The sequence below is a fragment of the Somniosus microcephalus genome, chromosome 8 (assembly GCF_052327205.1).
Source record: "Somniosus microcephalus isolate GS21.2 chromosome 8, FLI_Smic_1.0, whole genome shotgun sequence".
In the NCBI taxonomy this organism is placed as follows: domain Eukaryota; kingdom Metazoa; phylum Chordata; class Chondrichthyes; order Squaliformes; family Somniosidae; genus Somniosus; species Somniosus microcephalus.
Window position 1 is genome coordinate 43,100,350 of NC_140994.1, and position 22,351 is coordinate 43,122,700.

General features: G+C 43.3%; 1 protein-coding gene across 10 annotated transcripts in view; it reads right to left on the reverse strand.

The window, feature by feature from the left end:
• The window catches only part of LOC147113489 (C-terminal-binding protein 2), a 308,574-nt gene that overhangs the window by 129,372 nt on the left and 156,851 nt on the right, over positions 1 to 22,351 (reverse strand). For 2 of the 10 annotated variants that reach the window (XM_085994636.1, XM_085994637.1), the window contains exon 1: positions 19,073 to 21,519. The exons of 6 other annotated variants lie outside the window; for them this stretch is intronic. In XM_085994636.1, the coding sequence (XP_085850762.1) occupies positions 19,073 to 20,876 (1,804 nt within the window). In that variant the 5' untranslated portion in view covers positions 20,877 to 21,519. Of the gene's footprint in view, positions 1 to 19,072; positions 21,520 to 22,351 lie in introns of those variants that run through there. 2 more of the 10 variants (XM_085994634.1, XM_085994635.1) reach the window with 2 other exon arrangements.

The window sequence follows — 22,351 nt, forward strand, 5'->3', positions numbered from 1 at the left end:
ACACTCGGTCAAATGCTGCCTTGATGTAAAGGGCACACCTCTGGAATTCAGCTCATTTGTCTATTTTTGGACCAAGTCTGTAATGAGGTCTGGTGCCGGATGGGCCAGGCAGAAGCCAAACTGAGCATCAGTGAGCAGGTTATTGGTGAGTAAGTGCCACTTGATAGCACTGTGGACGACACCTTCCATCACTTTGCTGATGATTGAGAGTAGACTGATGGGGGGGGGGTAATTGCTCGGATTGGATTTGTCCTGCTTTTTGTGGACAAGACATACCTAGGCAATTTTCCACTTTGTCGGGTAGATGCCAGTGCTGTAGCTGTACTGGAACAGCTTGGCTAGAGGCGCGGCTAGTTCTGGAGCACAAGCCTTCAGCACTACAGCTGGGATGTTGTCAGGACTCATAACCTTTGCTGTATCCAGTGTGCTCAGCCGTTTCTTGATATCACGCGGAGTGAATCGAATTGGCTGAAGACTGGCATCTATGATGGTGGGGATCTCAAGAGGAGGCCGAGATGATTCGTCCACTCGGCACTTCTGGCTGAAGATGGTTGTGAACGCTTCAGCCTTGCCTTTTGCACTCACGTGCTGGGCTCCACCATCGTTGAGGATGGAGATGTTCATGACGCCTCCTCCTCCCGTTAGTTATTTAATCGCCCACCACCATTCACGACTGGATGTGGCAGGACCGCAGAGCTTTGATCTGATCTGTTGGTTGTGGGATCACTCAGCTCTGTTTAGCATGTATGTAGCCTGGTAGGTACGAATCAGCAGGAGATTTCATGGGGTCAGCAGTCAATGTTGAGAACACCCAAGGCAATTTCCTCCCGACTGTATACCACTGTGTCGGCACCTCTGGTGAGTCTGTCCTGCTGGTGGGACACAGCATACCCAGGGATCGTGATGGAGGAGTCTGGGACGTTGGCTGGTATGATTCTCTGAGTATGATTATGTCAGTCTAGTCTGTGGGACAGCTCTCCCAATTTTGGCACAAGTCCCCAGATGTTAGTGAGGAGGACTTTGCAGGGTCGACTCGATTATGTCCAATCCTGATGGCTCAGATTGCTGCGACACAGCCCACAAATGTCCCCAATTTAATCCTAATCTATGCTGAGTTGGCCCATCTCAGCTTAGGTAGTGGTAATTGTCGTGTCCGAATCCGATGCCTAGCTCGCTGCCGGATGGTCCATCCGGTTTCTTTCTTAATGTACTTTTTTGTAGCGGTTTGATACAACTGAGTGGCTTGCAACCTTTGACACGGTTGACCACACCATCTTCCTGCAACGCCTCTCCATCGTCGTCCAGCTGGCCTAGTTCCATTCTTATCTATCCAGTCATAGCCAGAGAATCACCTGCAACAGCTTCTATTTCCCGCTTCCACACTGTTACCTCTGATGTCCCCCAAGGATCTATCCTTGGCCCCCCCTCCTATTTCTCATCTACATGCTGCCCCTCGGTGACATCATCCGTAAGCACAGCATCAGTTTCCACATGTACGCTGACGGCACCCAGCTCTACCACTTCTCTCGACCCCTCCACTGTCTCTAAATTGTCAGACATCCAGTACTGGAGAAGCAGAAATTTGCTCCAACTAAATATTGGAAAGACTGAAGCCACTGTCTTCGGTCCCCATCACAAACTCCGTTCCCTAGCCGCCCTCTCCCTGGCAACTGTCTGAGGCTGATCCAGAATGTTTGCAAACTTGGTGTCATATTTGACCCCGAGATAAGCTTCCGACCACATATCCGGGCCATCACTAAGACCGCATATTTCCACCTCCATAACATCGCCCGACTCTGCCCCTGCCTCAACTCATCTGCTGCTGAAACCCTCATCCATGCCTTTGTTACCTCTAGACTCGACTATTCCAATGCACCCTGGTCGGCCTCCTACGTTCTACCCTCCGTAAACTTGAGGTCATCCAAAACTCTGCTGCCCGTATTCTGACTCGCACCAAGTCCCGTTCACCCATCACCCCTGTGCTCGCTGACCTACATTGGCTCCCAGTTAAGCAACGCCTCAATTTTAAAATTCTCATCCTTGTTTTCAAATCCTCCCTCGCCCTTCCCTATCTCTGTCATCTCCTCCAGCCCTATAACCCTCCGAGATATCTGTGCTCCTCCAATTCTGGCCTCTTTAGCATCCCCCGATTTTAATCACTCCACCACTGTGCTATATTTTATTTTGCCGTGTGCTATATTATTCTGGTTTTATGTGTGCTGATTACTGTCAAGGATCGGATCAGCTCGGCATCAAAAGTGTGACATGGAGCAGCTAAGTAAGCTTGTGACAGTCAGGTAGTTGGTCTCGTCTGATGGCTCACTTGGTAAATTCACAGATTGCTGTGATACTGAGCTAAACAGTCCACAAATGTCCCCAATTCAATCCTAGTCTATGCTGCGTTGGCTCATCTCAGCTGAAGTAGTGGTAACGATTGACCTCATTATCTCCAGTCTAGAGAGTAAAACCTTATAACATTCGCAGGAAATTGACATTTCTAAACAAAGGTCTGAGTCATGAACAAACCAATGATATAATTTTGGCATTAGATCTGATTTTTATTTTGGAACAGTGTTGAACACAAATGTATCATTGGAAACAAATGTGTTATTTTGTATTTGGCTTTGGGAGGCAGCAGTTCCATTTAACCTGCACCGGAGAAGACGGGACAATTTAAGTGCTACTTAACAGAGGTTCTTTCTATCTTTGCGGCAAGTTGAATTTCATCACAGTGTACCACTTTGGTGCTGGTAATGATGTTGCTGTTCAATTATTAATAACCATTCGCCTTCTGAAAATAACAAATGACGTATGGATATGAATCTCAACAACAAGAACTTGCATTTATATAGCACCTTTAATACAGAAAAACACTACACAGAGGCGGAATCAGATAAAAACTGAATGCCGAGACAAAGAAGCAGAAAGTAGGAGGGTGACTGCAAGCTTATCAAATAAGTGGATTTTAAGAAGGGTCTTAAAGGAGGAGGGAGAAAGATGGAGAGGTAGAGGGGTTTAGGGATGAAAATTCATAGTGTAGGGCCTAGACGGCTGAAGGGATGGCCATAAATGGTGAGACAAAGGAACTGGGTCCATGCTCAAAAGCCAGAGTTAAAGGAACGTAGAGTTCAGAAGGGGTTGTAGGGCTGGACGAGGTTTCAGAGATCAGGAGGGGCAAAGCCACGAAGAGATTTGAACACAAAGATCAGAATTTTAAACTTGGGGGATTGGGAGCCAATGTAGGTCAGCGAGTACAGGAGTGATGGGTGAGTGGGGCTGGGTGCAGGATAAGATACGGGCCCAGTGTCAATCTTTGTCTGATTATGCTCCTGTGAAACGCCTTGGGATGGTTTCCTAAATTAAAGGCGCCATATAAATGCAAGTTATTGTTGCTGAGCCCATTATTAGGAAGAGCATAGATAATTAAACATTACCATCAACACCTCAGAATGACACATTACTTGACATTTTGAGAAGCTATATTATTTTGTACCATCTAAGTGCATAACAGACTGTTAGCTAAAATTAGAGCTCATGGATTCGAAGGCAAATTATTGACCTGGTTAGAATTTTAGTTAGGTGGTAGAAGGCAGAAAGTAGGGATTATGGGTATGTACTCGAATTGGAAGGAAGTGACAAGTGGTGTCCCACAAGGATCTGTGCTGGGGCCTCAACTAATCACTATATTTATTAATGACTTAGATAACCCAATAGAGAGCCATATATCCAAGTCTGCCGATAACACAAAGATTGGTGGCATAGTAAGTAATGTAGACGGGAGCAAAAAACTACAAAGAGACAGTGATAGATTAAGTGAGTGGGCAAAACTGTGGCAGATGGATTTCAACGCAGGTAAGTGTGAGATCAACCCCTTTGGACCAAAAAAGGATAGATCGGAGTATTTTTTAAATGGTGAAAAGCTAGGAACAGTGGAGATCCAAAGAGATGTAGGAGTCCATATACACAGATCACTAAAATGCAGTAGTCAGGTGCAAAAAATAATTTAAAAGGCTAATGGAATATTAGCCTTTATAACTAGAGGGCTAGAATATAAAGGGGAGGAAGTTTTGCTACAGCTATACAAAGCCCTGGTTAGACCTCATCTGGAGTACGGTGTATAGTTCTGGGCACCGCATGTTAGAAAGGATATGTTGGCCTTGGTAGGAGTGCAGCGCAGATTCACCAGAATGTTACCTGGGCTCCAAGGGTTAAATTATGAGGAACAATTACATAAACTAGGCTTATATACCCTGGGATATAGAAGGTTAAGGTTAAAACCAGACAATGACCCGGATATTCCAATCCCTACGGGTGGGTACGCGCTGTGTACTCACCCGTAGGGACATCGTAAATGCCGGTTTCAGGCATGCACAGCTGAATACCGGCATTTCCGATCTGTCAAGAGAAGGGCCTCTGCGGGTGGATAGTTTCACTTTCTGGAGACCCTCCGCCCACAGAAAACCCTTAGAATTCTTAGGCCTGGTAAAAGGCCTGCTTATACCAGGATAAGAGTTGAAAATAGTTTTTAAAAAAAAATAATTTTCAGTCATTTATCATTTAAAAATACTTTTAAAAAGTTAAGTTTATTTTTAGCCCCATAAAAAACTTTTAATTATTTATTTCAAAAAATTACATTTTTGTTTAAAATATTTAACCAGACTGATACCTGGGATTGCAGGAATGATGTATGAGGAGAGATTGGGTCGATTGGGCTTATATTCGCTGGAGTTTAGAAGAATGAGAGGGGATCTCATTGAAACTTATAAAATTCTAACAGGACTAGACAGACTCGGTGCAGGAAGGATGTTCCCAATGGCCGGGGAGTCCAGAACCAGGGGTCACAGTCTAAAGATAAAGGGTAAGCCATTTAGGACAGAGATGAGGAGGAATTTCTTCACCCAGAGAGTGGAGACCCTGTGGAATTCTCTACCACAAAAGGCAGTTGAGGCCAATTCATTAAATATATTCAAGAAGGAGTTAGATATATTTCTTAAGGCTAAATGGATCAAGGGATATGCAGAGAAGGCAGGGACAGGGTACTGAATTTGGATGATCAGCCATGATCTCATTAAATGGCGGAGCAGGCTCGAGGGGCCGACTGGCCTACTCCTGCTCCTATCTTCTATGTTTCTATGTTAATTTATTGTAATTTCAACTAATTTTAAAAAGGTGATGCTTTTAAAAAAGTGTATTTAAAGCTTTACTATGTTTTATCATTGATCTCCATTCATATATTTGACAGGTCTACCTGTCAAGTGTATGAAGGGAGATTCCCTTCTTCTATTGGCTGGCCTGGCCCACGTGATCCCAGGGACGCTTGCGAACCGCATGCGCCTCTGGGATACGTGGGCCCTGCGCACTTGGGAGTTTGGAGAGGCCCAGGGTCGGAAGTGTAGGTGCTTCGGGAGCCCTCAGGTAAGTTCGTAGATTTTTCCAGATTGGAGGCCTCCGCACGCAGGAAACCTCCGATCGGAAAATACGGCCCATTAATGGAGCTTCACTCCAACATAATTTTATTTTTCTCTGAAACATATTCAAGATAAACCACTTTGCAATAGAATCACTGAGACAAAGAGTATAGAAGATTATGGGGTGATCTAATTGAGATGTTTAAGATGATTAAAGGATTTGATAGGGTAAATGGAGAGAAACTGTTGCCTCTGGTGCGGGTGTCCACAATTAGGGGTATAACCTTAAAATTAGAGCTAGCCCATTCAGGGGTGATGTCAGGAAGCACTTCTTCACGCAAAGGGTAGTGGAAATCTGGAACTATCTCCCTCAAAAAGCTATTGAGCCTAGGTCAAAATTAAAACTGAGATAGATTTTTGTTAGGTAAGGGTATTAAAGGATATGGAGCAAAGGCGGGCAAATGGAGTGGAGGTACTGATCAGCCATGATCTAATTGAATGGCAAAATGAGCTCGAGCGGCTGAATGGCCTACTCCCGTTCCTATGTTCCTTCCTCAGCCCTTGGTGGCGCTGACCATTACTGCACTTTCGTGGAAGTTCTGATTACTCACGGTGATCACATTTGCAGTAAGTGTTGGCTGCTCGAGGAATTCCGGCTCCGTGTTGATGAGCTGGAGTCCGAGCTTCAAACACTGCAACACATCAGGGAGGGGGAGAGTTACCTGGACTCTGTGTTCCAGGAAGTAGTCACACCAATTAGATTAACTAATTCAGATGTAGTCCGTGGTCAGGGACAGGAGGGTGTGACTATGAGTGAGGCAGGTACGGGGATCCAGGAGGTAGTGTTGGAGGAGCCGCAGCCCTTGCTCTTGTCCAACAGGTTCGAGGCTCTTACTCCCTGTGAGGACAGGAGCAGGGACTGCAGGGAGGATGAGCAACCTGGCCACAGCACCGTGGAACGGGGGGCCATTCAAGTGGGGGGAGTAAAAAGAAATGTTGTAGTGGTAGGGGATAGTATCATAAGGGGGATAGATAGGGTTCTTTGCAGCCGAGAGTGAGAGTCCCGAAGGTTGTGTTGCCTGCCTGGTGCCAGGGTTAAGGACATCTCCTCTGGGCTGGAGAGAAACTTGGAGTGGGAGGGGGAGGATCCAGTTGTCGTGGTCCATGTTGGTACCAACGACATAGATAGGACAAGGAAAGAGGTTCTGCTGAGGGAGTATGAGCAGCTAGGGGCCAAATTAAAAAGCAGAACCACAAGGGTAATAATCTCTGGATTACTACCTGAGAAAATTTGGCTAGGGTAAATAAAATCAGAGAGTTAAATGCGTGGCTCAAAGACTGGTGTGGGAGAAATGGGTTTTGCTTCCTGGAACACTGGCACCAGTACTGGGACAGGAGAGAGCTGTTCCGTTGGGACGGACTTTACTTGGCCAGTGCTGGGACTAGAATCCTGGCGAATCGAATAACTAGGGCTGTAGAGAGGGCTTTAAACTAATTAGTTGGGGGGGGGGTTTCAAGAGAACGAAAAATAAAAATGTCAGCAGAGAAGGCAATAGAGCAAAGTAGCAGTGGGGAAATTAAAAACCAGAGCGTGTCAGGAAAGGACAGAGTATATAAAGATAAAGGTAACGTAGTAAAGGGGGTAAAAGCAGGAATAAATTGTCACAAAACATATTTAAAAGTTCTTTATCTGAATGCACGCAGCATTCGTAACAAAATAGACGAGTTGACGGTACAAATAACTACACATGGGTATGATCTGGTGGCCATTACAGAAACATGGCTGCGAGGTGACCATGACTGGGAACTAAACATCCAGGGGTATTTGACTATTAGGAAGGAGATAGGAAGGAAAGGGAGGTGGGGTGGCTATGTTAATAAAGGATGGAATCACTGCAATAGTGAGAAATGATATTGGGTCAAAGGATCAGGATAGTGAAACAGTTTGGGTGGAGATAAGGAATAATAAGGGGAAAAAGTCACTAGTGGGCGTAGTCTATAGGCCTCCTAACAGTTGCAACTCTATTGGTCGGAGTATAAATCAGGAAATAGTTGGGGCTTGTAATAAGGGAACAGCTATAATCATGGGAGATTTTAACTTTCATATTGACTGGACAAATCAAATTGGGCAGGGCAGCCTTGAGGAAGAGTTCATAGAGTGCATTAGGGACGGGTTCCTTGAGCAGTATGTTACTGAACCAACCAGGGGGCAGGCAATCTTAGATCTGGTCCTGTGTAATGAGACAGGATTAATAAAAAATGTCCTAGTAAAGGATCCCCTTGGAATGAGTGACCATAACATGGTTGAATTCCAAATTCAGTTGGAGGGTGACAGAGTTGGATCTCAAACCAGTGTACTAAGCTTAAATAAAAGGAGACTATGAAGGTATGAGAGCAGAGTTGACTAAAGTGGACTGGGAAAATAGATTAAGGTGTAAGATGGTACAAGAGCAGTGGTCTACATTCAAGGAGATATTTCACATCTTTCAAGAAAAATATATTCCACTGAGGAAAAAGGGGCATAAAAGAAAAGACAGCCACCCGTGGCTAAGTAAAGTAATAAAGGATAGTATCCGACTGAAAACAAGGGCATATAAAGTAGCCAAATCTAGTGGGAGGATAGAAGATTGGGAAGCATTTAAAAGCCAGCTAAGAATAACTAAAAGATTAATTAAGAAAGGGAAGATAGATTATGAAAGTAAACTAGCAAAAAATATAAAAACAGATAACAAGAGTTTCTACAGTTATATAAAAAGAAAAAGGGTGGCTAAAGTGAATGTTGGTCCCTTAGAGGACGAGACCGGGAAATTAGTAGTGGGGAACATGGAGATGGCAAATACGCTGAACAAATATTTTGTATCAGTCTTTACAGTAGAGGACACTAAAAATATCCCAACACTGGACAAACAGGGAGCTATGGGGGGGGGGGGGGGGGGGGGAGGAGCTAAACACGATTAAAATCGCTAAGGAGCTGGTACTCGGTAAGATAATGGGACTTAAGGCGGATAAATCCCCTGGACCTGATGGCTTACATCCTAGGGTCTTGAGAGAAGTAGCAGTAGGGATTGCGGATGCATTGGTGGTAATTTTCCAAAACTCCCTGGATTCAGGAAAGGTCCCAGCAGATTGGAAAACTGCTAATGTAACACCCTTATTAAAAAAGGGAGGTAGACAAAAGGCTGGAAACTATAGACCAGTTAGCCTAACATCTGTGGTTGGTAAAATGTTGGAGTCCATTATTAAGGAAGCAGTAACAGGACATTTGGATAAGCATAATTTAATCGGACAGAGTCAGCATGGTTTTATGAAGGGGAAATCATGCTTGACAAATTTGCTTCAATTCTTTGAGGACGTAACAAACAGGGTGGATCAAGGGGAACCAGTGGATGTGGTGTATTTGGACTTCCAAAAGGCATTTGACAAGGTGCCACACAAAAGATTACTGCACAAGATAAAAAATCACCGGACTGGGGGTAATATACTGGCATGGGTGGAAGATTGGCTATCTAACAGAAAACAGAGAGTTGGGATAAATGGTTCATTCTCGTGCTGGCAATCAGTAACTAGTGGTGTTCCGCAGGGGTCAGTGCTGGGACCCCAACTCTTTACAATCTATATTAACGATTTGGAGGAGGGGACCAAGTGCAACGTATCCAAGTTTGCCGACAATACAAAGATGGGAGGGAAAGCAGTGAATGAGGAGGACATAAAAAACCTGCAAAAGGACATAGACAGAATTACAAGCTTAAATTCTGCAGTTTATATTTTCTTGGGTCTCTGTGGTGTAGTGGGGACAGTTGGTAAATAAGCGCCCTAGAGTATATCTTTAACTGGTGGTATTGAATTAATTTAAATTAATTAAAGGGGTAAGTCATGCCAGGAGAGGAGCATTCATGATGCTGAGAGGGTCGTGGATTACACGTTTGATGAGTTGGTCACGCTGCAGGGTAGGGCTGCACAGGCAGAAGGGAAATGGGTGACCACCAGGCGGAGCAATAGAAGCAGGCAAGTAGTGCAGGGGACCCCTGCGGCCATCCCCCTTTCAAACAGGTATACCAATTTGGATACTGTTGAGGGGGATGACTCACCAGGGGAAGGCAGCAGCAGCCAACTTCCTGGCACCAGGGGTGCTTCTGCTGCTCAGGAAGGGAGGAAAAAGAGTGGGAGAGCAATAGTGGTAGGGGATTATATCGTAAGGGGAACAGATAGGCGTTTCTGTGGCCGTAGACGTGACTCCAGGATGGTTTGTTGCCTCCCTGGTGCAAGGGTCAAGGATGTCACTGAACGGCTGCAGGGCATTCTGAAGGGGGAGGGTGAACAGGCCGAGGTCGTGGTTCACATTGGGACCAACGACATAGGTAAGAAGAGGGATGAGGTCCTGCAGCAAGAATTTAGGGAGCTAGGTAGCAGATTAAAGAGTAGGACCTCAAAGGTTGTAATCTCTGGATTACTCCCGGTGCCACGTGCTAGTGAGTATAGGAATAGGAGGATAGAGCAGATGAATGTGTGGCTAAAGAGTTGGTGCAGGAGAGAGGGCTTTAGTTTCCTGGATCACTGAGCCTGCTTCTGGGGAAGGTGGGACTTGTACAAGTCGGACGGGTTGCACCTGAACCAGAGCAGGACAAATATCCTTGCGGGGAGGTTTGCTAGCACTGTTCGGGGGGGTTTAAACTAAAATGGCAGGGGGTTGGGAACCTGAGCAGGGAGACAGAGGAAAGGAAAACAGGGATAAAAGCAAAAGATAGGAAGGAGAAAAACAAAAGTGGCAGTCAGAGAAATCAACGGTTTAAATCAAACGTGGCCACAGTAAATAATAATTCTAATAGGTCTAAGAGCGTTAAAAATACAAGCCTGAAGGCTTTGTGTCTTAATGCGAGGAGCATTTGTAACAAGGTGGATGAATTGGCTGCGCAAATAGAGGTAAACAAATATGATTTGGTTGGGATTACGGAAACGTGGCTCAAGGATGGCCAAGACTGGGAACTCAACATCCAGGGGTATTCGATATTCAGGAAAGATAGGCAAATAGGAAAGGGAGGTGAGGTAGCATTACTGGTTAAAGAAGGGATTAATACAATTGTAATGAAGGATATTAGCTCTGATGATGTGAAATCTGTATGGGTAGAATTGAGAAATACTAAGGGGAAAAAAACATTAGTGAGAGTGGTATATAGACCTCCAAACAGTAAGGCGGAGGTTGGGGATGGCATTAAAAGGGAAATTAAAGAAGCGTGCAATAAGGGCACAGCAGTCATCATGGGTGACTTTAATCTACATATAGATTGGGCTAACCAAATTAGTAACAATACTGTGGAGGAGGAATTCCTGGAGTGTTTACGGGATGGTTTCCTGGACCAATATGTCAAGGAACCAACCAGAGATCAGGCCATCTTAGACTGGGTATTATGTAACGAGAAAGGATTAATTAGCAATCTTGTTGTACGAGGCCCCTTTGGGTCAGAGCGATCATAATATGATCGAATTCTTCATTAAGATGGAGAATGAAGTAGTTGACTCAGAGACAAGGGTCCTCAATTTAAATAAAGGAAACTACGATGGTCTGAGGAGCGAGTTGGGTAGGATTGATTGGGGAATGTCACTCAAAGGGTTGACGGTGGGTAGGCAATGGCAAACATTCAAAGACCGAATGGATGAGCTACAGAATTTGTTCATCCCAGTTTGGCATAAAAATAAAACAAAAAAGGTGACTCAACCGTGGCTAACAAGGGAAATTAGGGATAGCATAAGATCCAAGGAGAGGACATATAAATTGGCTAGAAAAAGCAATAATCCTGAGGATTGGGAGCAGTTTAGGAGTCAACAAAGGAGGACAAAGGGATTAATTAAGAAAGGGAAAATAGAATATGAGAGTAAGCTAGCAGAGAACATAAAAACTGACTGTAAAAGCTTTTATAGATATGTGAAGAGAAAAAGATTGGTGAAGTCAAGCGTAGGTCGCTTACAGTCAGAATCAGGGGAATTTATAATGGGAAACGAGGAAATGGCAGACCAACTAAATACATACTTTGGTTCTGTCTTCACAAAGGAGGACACAAATAACCTCCCAGAGATGCCAGGGAACATAGGGTCTGATGAAAGGGAGGAACTGAAAGAAATCAGTATTTGTAGGGAAATGGTGTTAGGAAAATTGATGGGACTGAAAGTCGATAAATCCCCAGGGCCTGATGGTATACATCCCAGGGTACTTAAGGAGGTGGCCCTAGAGATAGTAGATGCATTGCTGGTCATCTTCCAGAACTCGATAAGACTCTGGAACGGTACCCATGGATTGGAGGGTAGCTAATGTTACCACACTATTCAAAAAAGGTGGTAGAGAAAAAGCGGGGAATTATAGACCAGTAAGCCTGACATCGGTAGTGGGGAAAATGCTAGAGTCTATTATAAAAGATGTAATAGCAGAGCACTTGGAAAGCAGTGACAGGATCGGACAAAGTCAACATGGATTTACAAAAGGTAAATCATGCTTGACTAATCTACTGGAATTTTTTGGGATGTAACTGGTAAAATAGATAAAGGAGAACCAGCGGATGTGGTGTATTTGGACTTTCAGAAGGCTTTCGATAAGGTCCCACATAAGAGATTAGCGTGCAAAATTAAGGCACATGGGATTGGGGGCAAGGTATTGACTTGGATAGAGAACTGGTTGGCGGACAGAAAGCAAAGAGTTGGAATAAACGGGTCGTTTTCCGAGTAGCAGGCAGTGACTAGTGGGGTACCGCAAGGATCGGTCCTAGGACTCCAGCTGTTCACAATATATATTAATGATCTGGACGAGGGAATTGGATGTAATATCTCCAAATTTGCAGACGACACAAAGCTGGGTGGGAGGGTAAGCTGTGAGGAGGATGTCGTGAAACTCCAGTACGATTTGGACAGGTTGGGTGATTGGGCAGAAACATGGCAAATGCACTATAATGTGGATAAATGTGAGGTTATTCACTTTGGTAGCAAAAACAGGAAGGCAGATTATTATTTGAATGGCAATAGATTGGGAGAAGGGGAAGTGCAAAGAGACCTGGGTGTTATTGTGCACCCGTCACTGAAGGTAAGCATGCAGGTGCGGCAGGCGGTTAAGAAGGCAAATGGTATGTTGGCCTTCGTAGCAAGAGGGTTCGAGTACAGGAACAAGGATGTCTTGCTACAGTTGTACAGGGTCTTGGTGAGACCGCACCTTGAGTATTGTGTGCAGTTTTGGTCACCTTACCTGAGGAAGGACGTTCTTGCCATGGAGGGAGTGCAGCGAAGATTCACCAGGCTGATACCTGGGATGGCAGGAATGACGTATGAGGAGAGATTGAGTCGATTGGGCTTATACTCACTGGAGTTTAGAAGATTGAGAGGGGATCTCATCGAAACCTATAAAATTCTGTCAGGTCTGGACAGACTAGATGCAGGAAGGATGTTTCTGATGGCCGGGGAGTCCAGAACTAGGGTTCATAGTCTAAGGATAAGGGGTAAGCCATTTAGGACTGAAATGAGGAGGAATTTCTTCACCCAGAGAGTGGTGAACCTGTGGAATTCTCTGCCACAGAGGGCGGTGAAGGCCAGTTCATTAAATATATTCAAGAAAGAATTGGATATATTTCTTGAGGCTAAAGGGATCAAGGGATATGGGGAGAAGGCAGGGACAGGGTACTGAATTTGGATGATCAGCCATGATCTCACTGAATGGCGGAGCAGGCTCGAAGGGCAGAATGGCCTACTCCTGCTCCTATCTTCTATGTTTCTATGTGAGTGGGCAGAAATTTGGCAGATGGAATATAATGTTGGAAAGTGTGAGGTTATGCACTTTGGCAGAAAAAATCAAAGAGCAAGTTATTGTCTAAATGGAAAGAAACTGCAAAGTGCTACAGTACAAAGGGATCTGGGGATCCTGGTGCATGAAACACAGAAGGTTAGTATGCAGGTACAGCAGGTGATCAGGAAGGCCAATGGAATCTTGGCTTTTATTGCAAGGGGGATGGAGTATAAAAGCAGGGAAGTCTTGCTTCAGTTATACAGGGTACTGGTGAGGCCACACCTGGAATACTGCGTACAGTTTTGGTTTCCATATTTAAGAAAAGATATACTTGCTCTCAAGGCAGTTCAGAGAAGGTTCACTCGGTTGATTCCGGAGATGAGGGGGTTGACTTATGAGGAAAGGTTGAGTAGGTTGGGCCTCTACTCATTGGAATTCAGAAGAATGAGAGGCGATCGTATCGAAACATATAAGATTGTGAGGGGGCTTGATCGGGTGGATGCGGGGAGGATGTTTCCACTGATGGGTGAGACTAGAACTAGGGGGCATAATCTTAGATTAAGGGGCTGCCGTTTCAAAACTGAGATGAGGAGGAAACTTCTTCACTCAGAGGGTAGTAAATCTATGGATTTTGCTACCTCAGAGAGCTGTGGAAGCTGCAACATTAAATAAATTCAAAACGGAGATAGACAGTTTCCTAGCTGATAAGGGAATTAAGGGTTATGGGGAGCGGGCAGGGAAGTGGACGTGAGTCTAGGTTCGGATCAGCCATGATCCTATTGAATGGCGGAGCAGGCCCGAGGGGCCGTATGGCCTACTCCTGCTCCTACTTCTTATGTTCTTATGTTAAGTTATCTATTATGGGGCAATTCTTGCTTTTGACTGCTGTGATAAGAAGAGGACAATAAAATGTGCACACCCACAAAAAATTTCTGTCAATGGACAGGAAATGATCATTATATTATCAGATCAGAAATAAACAGATCAATAGGGGAGGGGGAGGGGAGGCAAAACTGGGAATTTGAAACAGCCAGAAAGTGAGATTAAAGAGATGACAATAGGCAGTGTCTCTATTCCAGAATTCTTTCTTTTCCACTGCTGTATGAAGAAACCACAAGTTCTGAATGTTCTAAGTAGATACTTAGCTCTACTTTTGAGGACTTCGGAATCTCTCTTACACCAGAATTACGAGCTCAATGCTATTCAGTTCTCCAATTCATCAGGAAGCTGAGAGAAAACACCCTCAAAACAAAGGCTCGACCTTCCTAGGAAACTTTTTCTAGCTTTAATTATAAAGTTTCATAAATCACATAATAAAAGCTTCAGATCATTTTTCTAAAACATTTTGGCTCTTTAAAGCCTCCACCCTTCAGATAAGAGGATTTGCTCAATTGCTGGTAGCAGGTGATTTCCTAGCGTACACGGAGGGTTTGTGTGTTAACGGTCACTCCCGGCCAGCTTGTTTTATAAATTGATAGGAACCCTAGGACAAATGATTCAAATGATGCAACCTGCCAGGAACATTCAGTACTCAGAGCGGTCAAGTATTGCAGAAATCAGCTCAGCAGTTAGATTGAAAGATTTTGTGGCTTTACAATAAAACAAAATGAACTACTGAACACACAATAAATGAACTCTAACAGTGGGTAGAACACCGCTGTTTTAAATTACTCATGTGCCTTAATTTTATGAAGCTAAAACTGTGGATGTCCATAGCAGACATCAATAAAACAATCTAAAGGAAGATTCACACTCCAACTAAGCCTCTAGGCAAAAGAGGTTTTTGAGAGAGAAGGGAGATTTTATCTTTGCAAGAAATATTGAGGTCAACTTTAACCCTAACTGCCCAGCGGAAACTGGGAGGTTAAACTGGTAGTTAAAAATCAACCGGGTGACTTACCTGCCAGCCAGGCCACCCAGTATTGCGGTAGCCTGGAGCTGGCAGGCTGCCCTGGGGGTGCTAGTTTTCCACCTGCAGCTCGCCGGCTAAATGCTAATGAGGCCCAGCCCTCAAAGTAAACCGGGCCTCTTACCGAGACTATCGGGCAGATGGCGTGTGTGCTCAGCCAGCAGGCCGCCCGAAGTCTCCACCGGGGGAAAATCTAACCGAGCTGGCCACTATTTGACCAATTAAATCATACAGTCTTCAACGGCAAGAGACTCCTGATACTTCTTCACAGTAGTGTTCAAAGATTGACTGTAATGGAATCATCGATACATGGTATTCTACCAATGGAGAGGGGAGCCAGTTGTCAGCAGTATTCACTACTCACAAATGTAATGGACTTCATATTACATAATGAATGTTTTAGCTTTCAAACACAGATTGATTTTTTGACTTAAGCTGAAATGATTACTCAGAGTATATTTACAGAGATAAACTGAGGAAGTAGCCCATAAACTTGCTCTTCCTACCACACCATATTCCACTGCGGAGGTAGGTTGGAAAGTTCTCTTATAAACATATAACATCATACGGAAACATTATTTAAAAGCTTGCATGCACTGCCAAAGCTGCTCTTAAAATAAAAAAAATCTTACTGGATTACCTTCCACCTTTCAGAGATGGTTAACTTTGTTTAACCTCCTCAGCCAGTTTCACAGTCTTTCTTCTCTACTCTTGGGCTTTCTCATTTTACTTACTTCCCTCTTTGGATCTAACAGCAGCAAGGAATTCCTTGTAAGGAAGGTCTTGGCTCACCTTAAAATTTAATAATCTGCCATTTTTGTTCACCCTGAACCATGTAACAGCCCATATCTTCGAACAGCTCAACCTGTCATGTCCACCCTGTATATTTAACAGCTTAGCCCAGCATGGGCAGGCTTTGTAATGGTTTATGCTTGAGGTGAAGGACATCCAATCAGATCATGAGAATTTTGAGTCTGAATATTTGACTGGATACTCTGATCTAAACTGTCCAATCAAATAACCAGATGTTCACACAACTGCTACCCAATTAAGCTCCTTACGTATAGAGGTTCATGTCTACTCACCAAAAAGACTGACACATAACTGCTCTAATACTGAACCTTTCTTACTTCTCCAATAATTCTCAGAATGCTAAATGACATAGAAAAGAGTTATTAATAACTACTGGAAAAGATTAGATAGACCTCTCTGTATTCCATTTAAAATTATTACCTTGAATTTGTAATGAAGTGATGTATATTTATAACTTCAACACCAAGTGTTTTATTAAATTGTAGAATACGTCCCAAAATAATAAAAGGGAAGAGGACCTTTTTCATTACCAAAACATACTGAGAATAATTTATTGCTAGGAATTAATATGATGGGAGTAACCATTTTTCAGCCCCGAGATAGATTACCATGGATGTATTCACTAAATGATTCCTGGCCAGCTTTGGCCCTTCTTTTTAATTAAATGCAATGATATTTGGAGATTCTTGCTGATACTTTTATGCACATTTACAAGATTAAAACAGAGCCATCATCAAGTTTTAGCTCTGTGAGCTAGTAGCTGCAAAGACCTAAATTCTATGCTATTTGTATTCATAAGACACCTGCAAAATGTTGTGGCCATATTGTTGGCCAATCAGCCCTTAACAGCAGATGGTAATTTCTTTTAGGTAATGGTTTTCCTAGTTCAATGCAACTTATTATCCATGTGTAATGGGCTGGACATCTGCAGTCATAGGACTGCATGCTCCCAAAGGCCAGCAGTTCTATTGGTTCCAGTGCAGCTCATCATCCTTTCCAGTCCCCAATCCCATACAAGGACATTGGAGACTAGAACGCCTAGCATTCAGTTGGTATATTTCCTGACTGCCATCCTATTCAGCCCTCAATCCTACGGTGCCCTATACCCTGTGGATTTACCGGTTGATGAGAGCTCTCCAGCTATTTATTACTATAGTTAATGACTGCCACTGATTTTCTTAGAATTAAATACAGTTAAAATAGTGCTTACAAAATTTTAAAAATGGAAAGGTTAGTAAATATCCTTGGATTACATCCTTGAAATCACTTCTGGCCTCTGAATAATACAATTCCATTCAAAAAAACTACCTGCAATAATGTAAATGATAAAAGTTTTGGGTTAGTGGCAACTGTCAGTATCACCATCAACAGTCAGTTTACTTACTGCATAATATTCATACGAAAGGATCAAGTATTGCAATTACATCACTTCATAATTGCTAAGATATAATCTGCACTTGCTGAACAGGAAATTGTATAATACAGTAACTTAAACAGTGCATATTTGATAGCTGTGTAATCAGCTATAAGGGTGTGGCTGGAAGTACACTCAGCTATGGTTAGGAATATTTTGGGAAGCACTTTTATAGAGCTAACTAGAATAATTGTGGGGAATTGAAGCTCGAAAATCTAATAACATTATTATTTTGGTATAAAACAGAAGGAAGCGTGTTCCATATATTAGCAGTATCTGGCTCGTGCAGTACTATAAAATGTTCACAACTGTGTTTGATAGCATTTCCCTAATTGAATTCCAATTCTCCGATTGCCGAATGGAGGACACCATTGGGAGAAAGCTTTAACCCTGGACAGATTGGCAACCAATCACCTCTTCATTGTGTCATCGTCCACTACTTTTCAGATCTGTGCAATGTCAGGTCTATCAGAGGTGACTGAAAGGTGCTACTGAACAGGAAAGCAAATCGACAAACTATCTAAAATGGACTTGACCTGTATTATACCAGGGAGTCAAAGATAACCAGGTCTTATGCTTCAATTAACTCACCTAGAATCAATTTCCTGTGTAGTATAGGTAACCATGCATTATTGCTTATTTAACACTTCACCCTGAAATAATATAAATTTGGTATCCTTATTAACATCTATTGAAGATAGCTTCCAAATGACTGCACACAAAAACTGGAATCTATACGCTTATATAGGTTAGTTTTCTGTGTGATGTTTTTAGCGCAATGGTTAACACTTTGGAGTTAAATTCCTGTCTGTGCTATTTTAACACAGTTATTAATCCTGGGTTAAGAAAGGGCAGGCAGGAATTTAACAGGAGTGCATTAACCAGTGCACTAAATAATGGGAATTAAACCCATTACTGTTTCTGGTCATTGCTAAATGTCCCCATCCATTACTTTTGTACATACTGTTCTAAAGATATATTTTTTATAATGCGTTTTATTCGAAAATATCATTTGAAACTAAACTTTCAATCCTCTCCAATCCATGAGGCTTTATTATACGCTGTATATACTAATCCTTCCTTTAACTCTTTTCTGACCATTACACAGTTCTGCAGCGTAAGGATCTATAAATGCAACACAGAAATCTTATAACACAATAAGAGAAGAATAATGATACAATTGGTGTCATACAGCCTCTCTATTGCAAATAATGACACACACCAAACATAAAGAGGGCATCAGTCTTTAGATACTTTAGGGTTGTCCTATAGAAAATAAATCTACATTATACGGGAAAATCCCTTGTAATTATGATGACTGCTGATTTCTCCACAGAGCCAACTGCACAATACAATAATATTGTGAATAGGGATCAGGGGCAACGTTCCTTTTTAGCTACCTGGACACAATCAATTGCATTAACAGGAAGGCAACCAACCTAATGCTACCATAATGTGCATAACATTTCTGATCAACCAAACAACTCCAGAGAAAGTATTTCAGATAATTGAGAGTTTGGAAATCAGTACACAGAGTTTTTCGATACATTAATATATTTTTTTAAGGTTGTGTATCAAAACAAAGAAACAAAAATAATACAATATACAGTATGTCTATAAAGTGCAAACAATGTTTGCAATCAGCCTCTGTGGGACATTATTAGATTCTGTTCACAGGGGACATGGAAATCTATTGCAGATAAGGCAGTTAAGTAGGACCCACAAGCACACATATCACACATACAGCTAAAATGTAAAAAATGCATTACTTGGTTCAGGTGATGCCATTGTGGAGACAATGACTGGTGGTCCTGTACGTCTGGTCACTTTCTGGTTTGCAGCATTCGCCAGCTGGTAAGCTGAACTTGTAGGTACCAGTGTAGACTCCATCTGGGCTCCAGGCTTTCGGAGAATCTGAGGACTATTGTGAGGGTTGTGTAATGGAGAATGAGTTGGGTTGCGCTCCCTCGTCATTAGTTCTATGGGCACAGTATAAGTGGTAGAATAGGCGGTTTTGGGACCTGTATTTGGAGTAGCCTGTAATGTATTCATTGCTATTCCAGACTGAGCAGCATAGATAGGCCCTGATCGCAGATTCTGCAGCCCAACTGGGACAGGGCTGTTGTAGCCTGTGAAGCTTGGAAAATGGTTCCCTAGTCTTCCAGGCCCAGATGAACCATAGGTAGCAGTTTCGAGGAGATGTTGGGATGGGGCACTAGATGGCCGACGGTTCATTTCAGCAAGCCTAGGTGACACTGGTTGCAATGCCATTGGTAGCTGCTGAACAGTGGAATTATCCATTGTAGGGACCACTCCTGGCTGGACCCCGTAGTCATTACGCATTAACTCACTTCTGTGACTGAAGCTGTTTGAACGTGTTCTCATACGAGCACTATTGCTTTGCAGCTCCTGTCGTAACTGCATGTCTGCTTTGCAACTATGAACAAGCCGCAACAGCAACCGTGCCTGACCCAGATTCGGAGCCACAGACTTAATATCATTTTCTTCTAACATGGCTAGAAAGTTTGTTGAATCAAAACCTTGTTGCAGTAAGGCAGCAATTGTGCTTTCAGACAACCCTTCTGAACGCAATAGTGCCAGAAATTCAGTCTTGTTGTCCTGTCCAGTTATTCCTGCAGGAAGGTGGCCACGAACTATCATAGTGTTGTCATAACCATCATAAACTGGCTTTGAAATCAAACCATCTCTCTGTGTGCTGTAATCGGACATCATTCTTGCTGTCACTCCTTGTCTAGGAGTGTGGTTTAATGTGCCAGGAGACAGCATTCTATCCAAAGTGTTTTCACACCGAGATCCAGTGGCAGGGTCCACAACTAAACATGTTGGAGTAACCTGCCGAGCACCTGTGGAGTCCACTGGTCGACCAGTGGCGTCACTGTACATCTGCTTATTAGTGAGAGATGGTGGCTCTGCTCCGTAATGAGGGAGAGGTGTTTCAGCACCATACCTAGCAGGAGAAGGATCTCGACTACGTATTTTCTGTCCATCGAGAGTCAGCTTACCAGAAGGATCATGGTACATACGGTTTACCTCAGGAGGGGGAGGAGGCCTCCCGTGTGAGTGGTCCCATGATATTCTCCCTCCTGACATCCCATAATTCTGCGTTGATCTGTTAAGCATATGATCCCTATAAAACCGTGCCTCTTCAGACGGCCTAACGGCCAAAGCAGGCTCTGCGTAGTAATCCTGAGGAGGCACTGAGCTGCGTCCAGACATTACGGACTGCTTTTCGTTGGAATGAGAGAAATCAGGCACCGAACTTTTTCTCACAGGTCTGCGATCATACCGATTAGGATAACCTTGGTCAAACCCGGAGTCTGGATACCTGCAACGTTCGTAATTACGCTCATACTCTCCTGCAAAGTTGTTATCATGCACTCTGATGCTAGGTGAGTCGTCACGAGCAACTTCCCCGCAGTAGCTTAGTGAATTTCTTCTAAGAGGCCTTTGGTCTTCGTATACGCTGTCGTTGTCCCAGTTGTCTTCGTACCATTCACTAGAGTCCCAGCTCTGAGAGCGGCCAACAGCTGTATGCTTGCTAGGGACAGGCATTGGAATAAAATGACTTCAGCTTAGTTAAAGAGGCGGGACCTCTGGTTACAAAAACATGAAACAAAGCAGGCTGGTTTCACCTGAGCCCCCACTGGGACTGCAGAACTAAGCAACTGGAGGTTTTCTATTACAAAGTACTGCTTGAATTATTAATCCACAGAAACATCAGTAGAAACAAAACACAACGCACCTTGTTACCAATTCTCAGTCCATAACAATCGAATGAAAGGTCGTCTTTGTGTGTCTGCTTGCAGATGGAAAGGGTAGCTTCCTTTAATCCACACATTTATGCTTTCTTGCTTGGGACACTGCTTGTGCGGGCCACTGGTATGGCAGGGCATGGATTAAGTGCTAAATTAAACCAGTAAAGCCTTTGCTCTTTGTGACATCAATCGAGCTCATTCCAAGACTGTACATTACTCATATGCTACAGATACGCAGTTTTTAATCGAACAACTGAGCAATTTGCTGCCAGATCATTTAAGTGGTCCGTTGCATTTTTAGGAAGTGTATTTATAAGTGGAGGGCCTTTGTGTTTTCTGGCAAAAGGGGGAGGGAAAATTACAGAGGAAAAAAACCTGACAATCCCTCACTGTCAGCACAATTCAAATCCATCTTGATGAGATACTAATCCAGTGAATACAGCTGGAAACAAATTGCATGCAAGCGGGAATGTTGACAAAACAGAAATTTCAAACTGAATAAGCAAAAAATTGGAACTAAAACGATTCTTTCAGTCTAATTGTGGAAATGTTCCTGTGCCCTATTGGTTTAGTGACGCAATCATGGTATTTATTTTATACGCAAAGTCAAATTTAGCAACCTAAATCATGCTGAGTGAAGATTCAGTGCACATCATTACTATAAGACGAAAATCCTCTCATCATCTCACAAAGGAAAATTGCCAGAACGTAATCTGGAAATTGCAGCGTTATGAGCCCAGCAGAGGTCAAAACACTCCAGGAGGAAAAGAAAAAGGACAGAATTCAGCTCTGCTAGTGCACAAATGGACACGGTGAGCCATACACTGGCTGGCTAAGTTTATGTAAACAGTAACAAAACAAATGATTCATTTTTAAACTGAAAATGTCACCACAAATATTCACCCACTTGCAAATTTGAGGAAATTTGGCTTTCTGTAAATGCTGATCATTTTTATATTTTGCTTTATAACTCTGTTTATTTTGATGCTTTTGTTTTGCCATTAATGACTATCTCTGTTCCAATCTCCCATTGCCAGGCATGACAACTTGGATGAAATCTGACCCCAAAGAAACCCTGCTTCACACTCACTCCCTCAGGACAGTTGTCACTAATTGGTCATTAGACAATGGGCAAAGTGGGGTTAAGCCCTTGCTAAGTGTGCAGCAGATACTGAGAGCCCCGTCCAAGCAGCATGGAGAACAGCACAACTCATCATAAAATGTGCAAGCGCATTGCCGCCATCCTCCTGACAACAGACATACTCCAATACT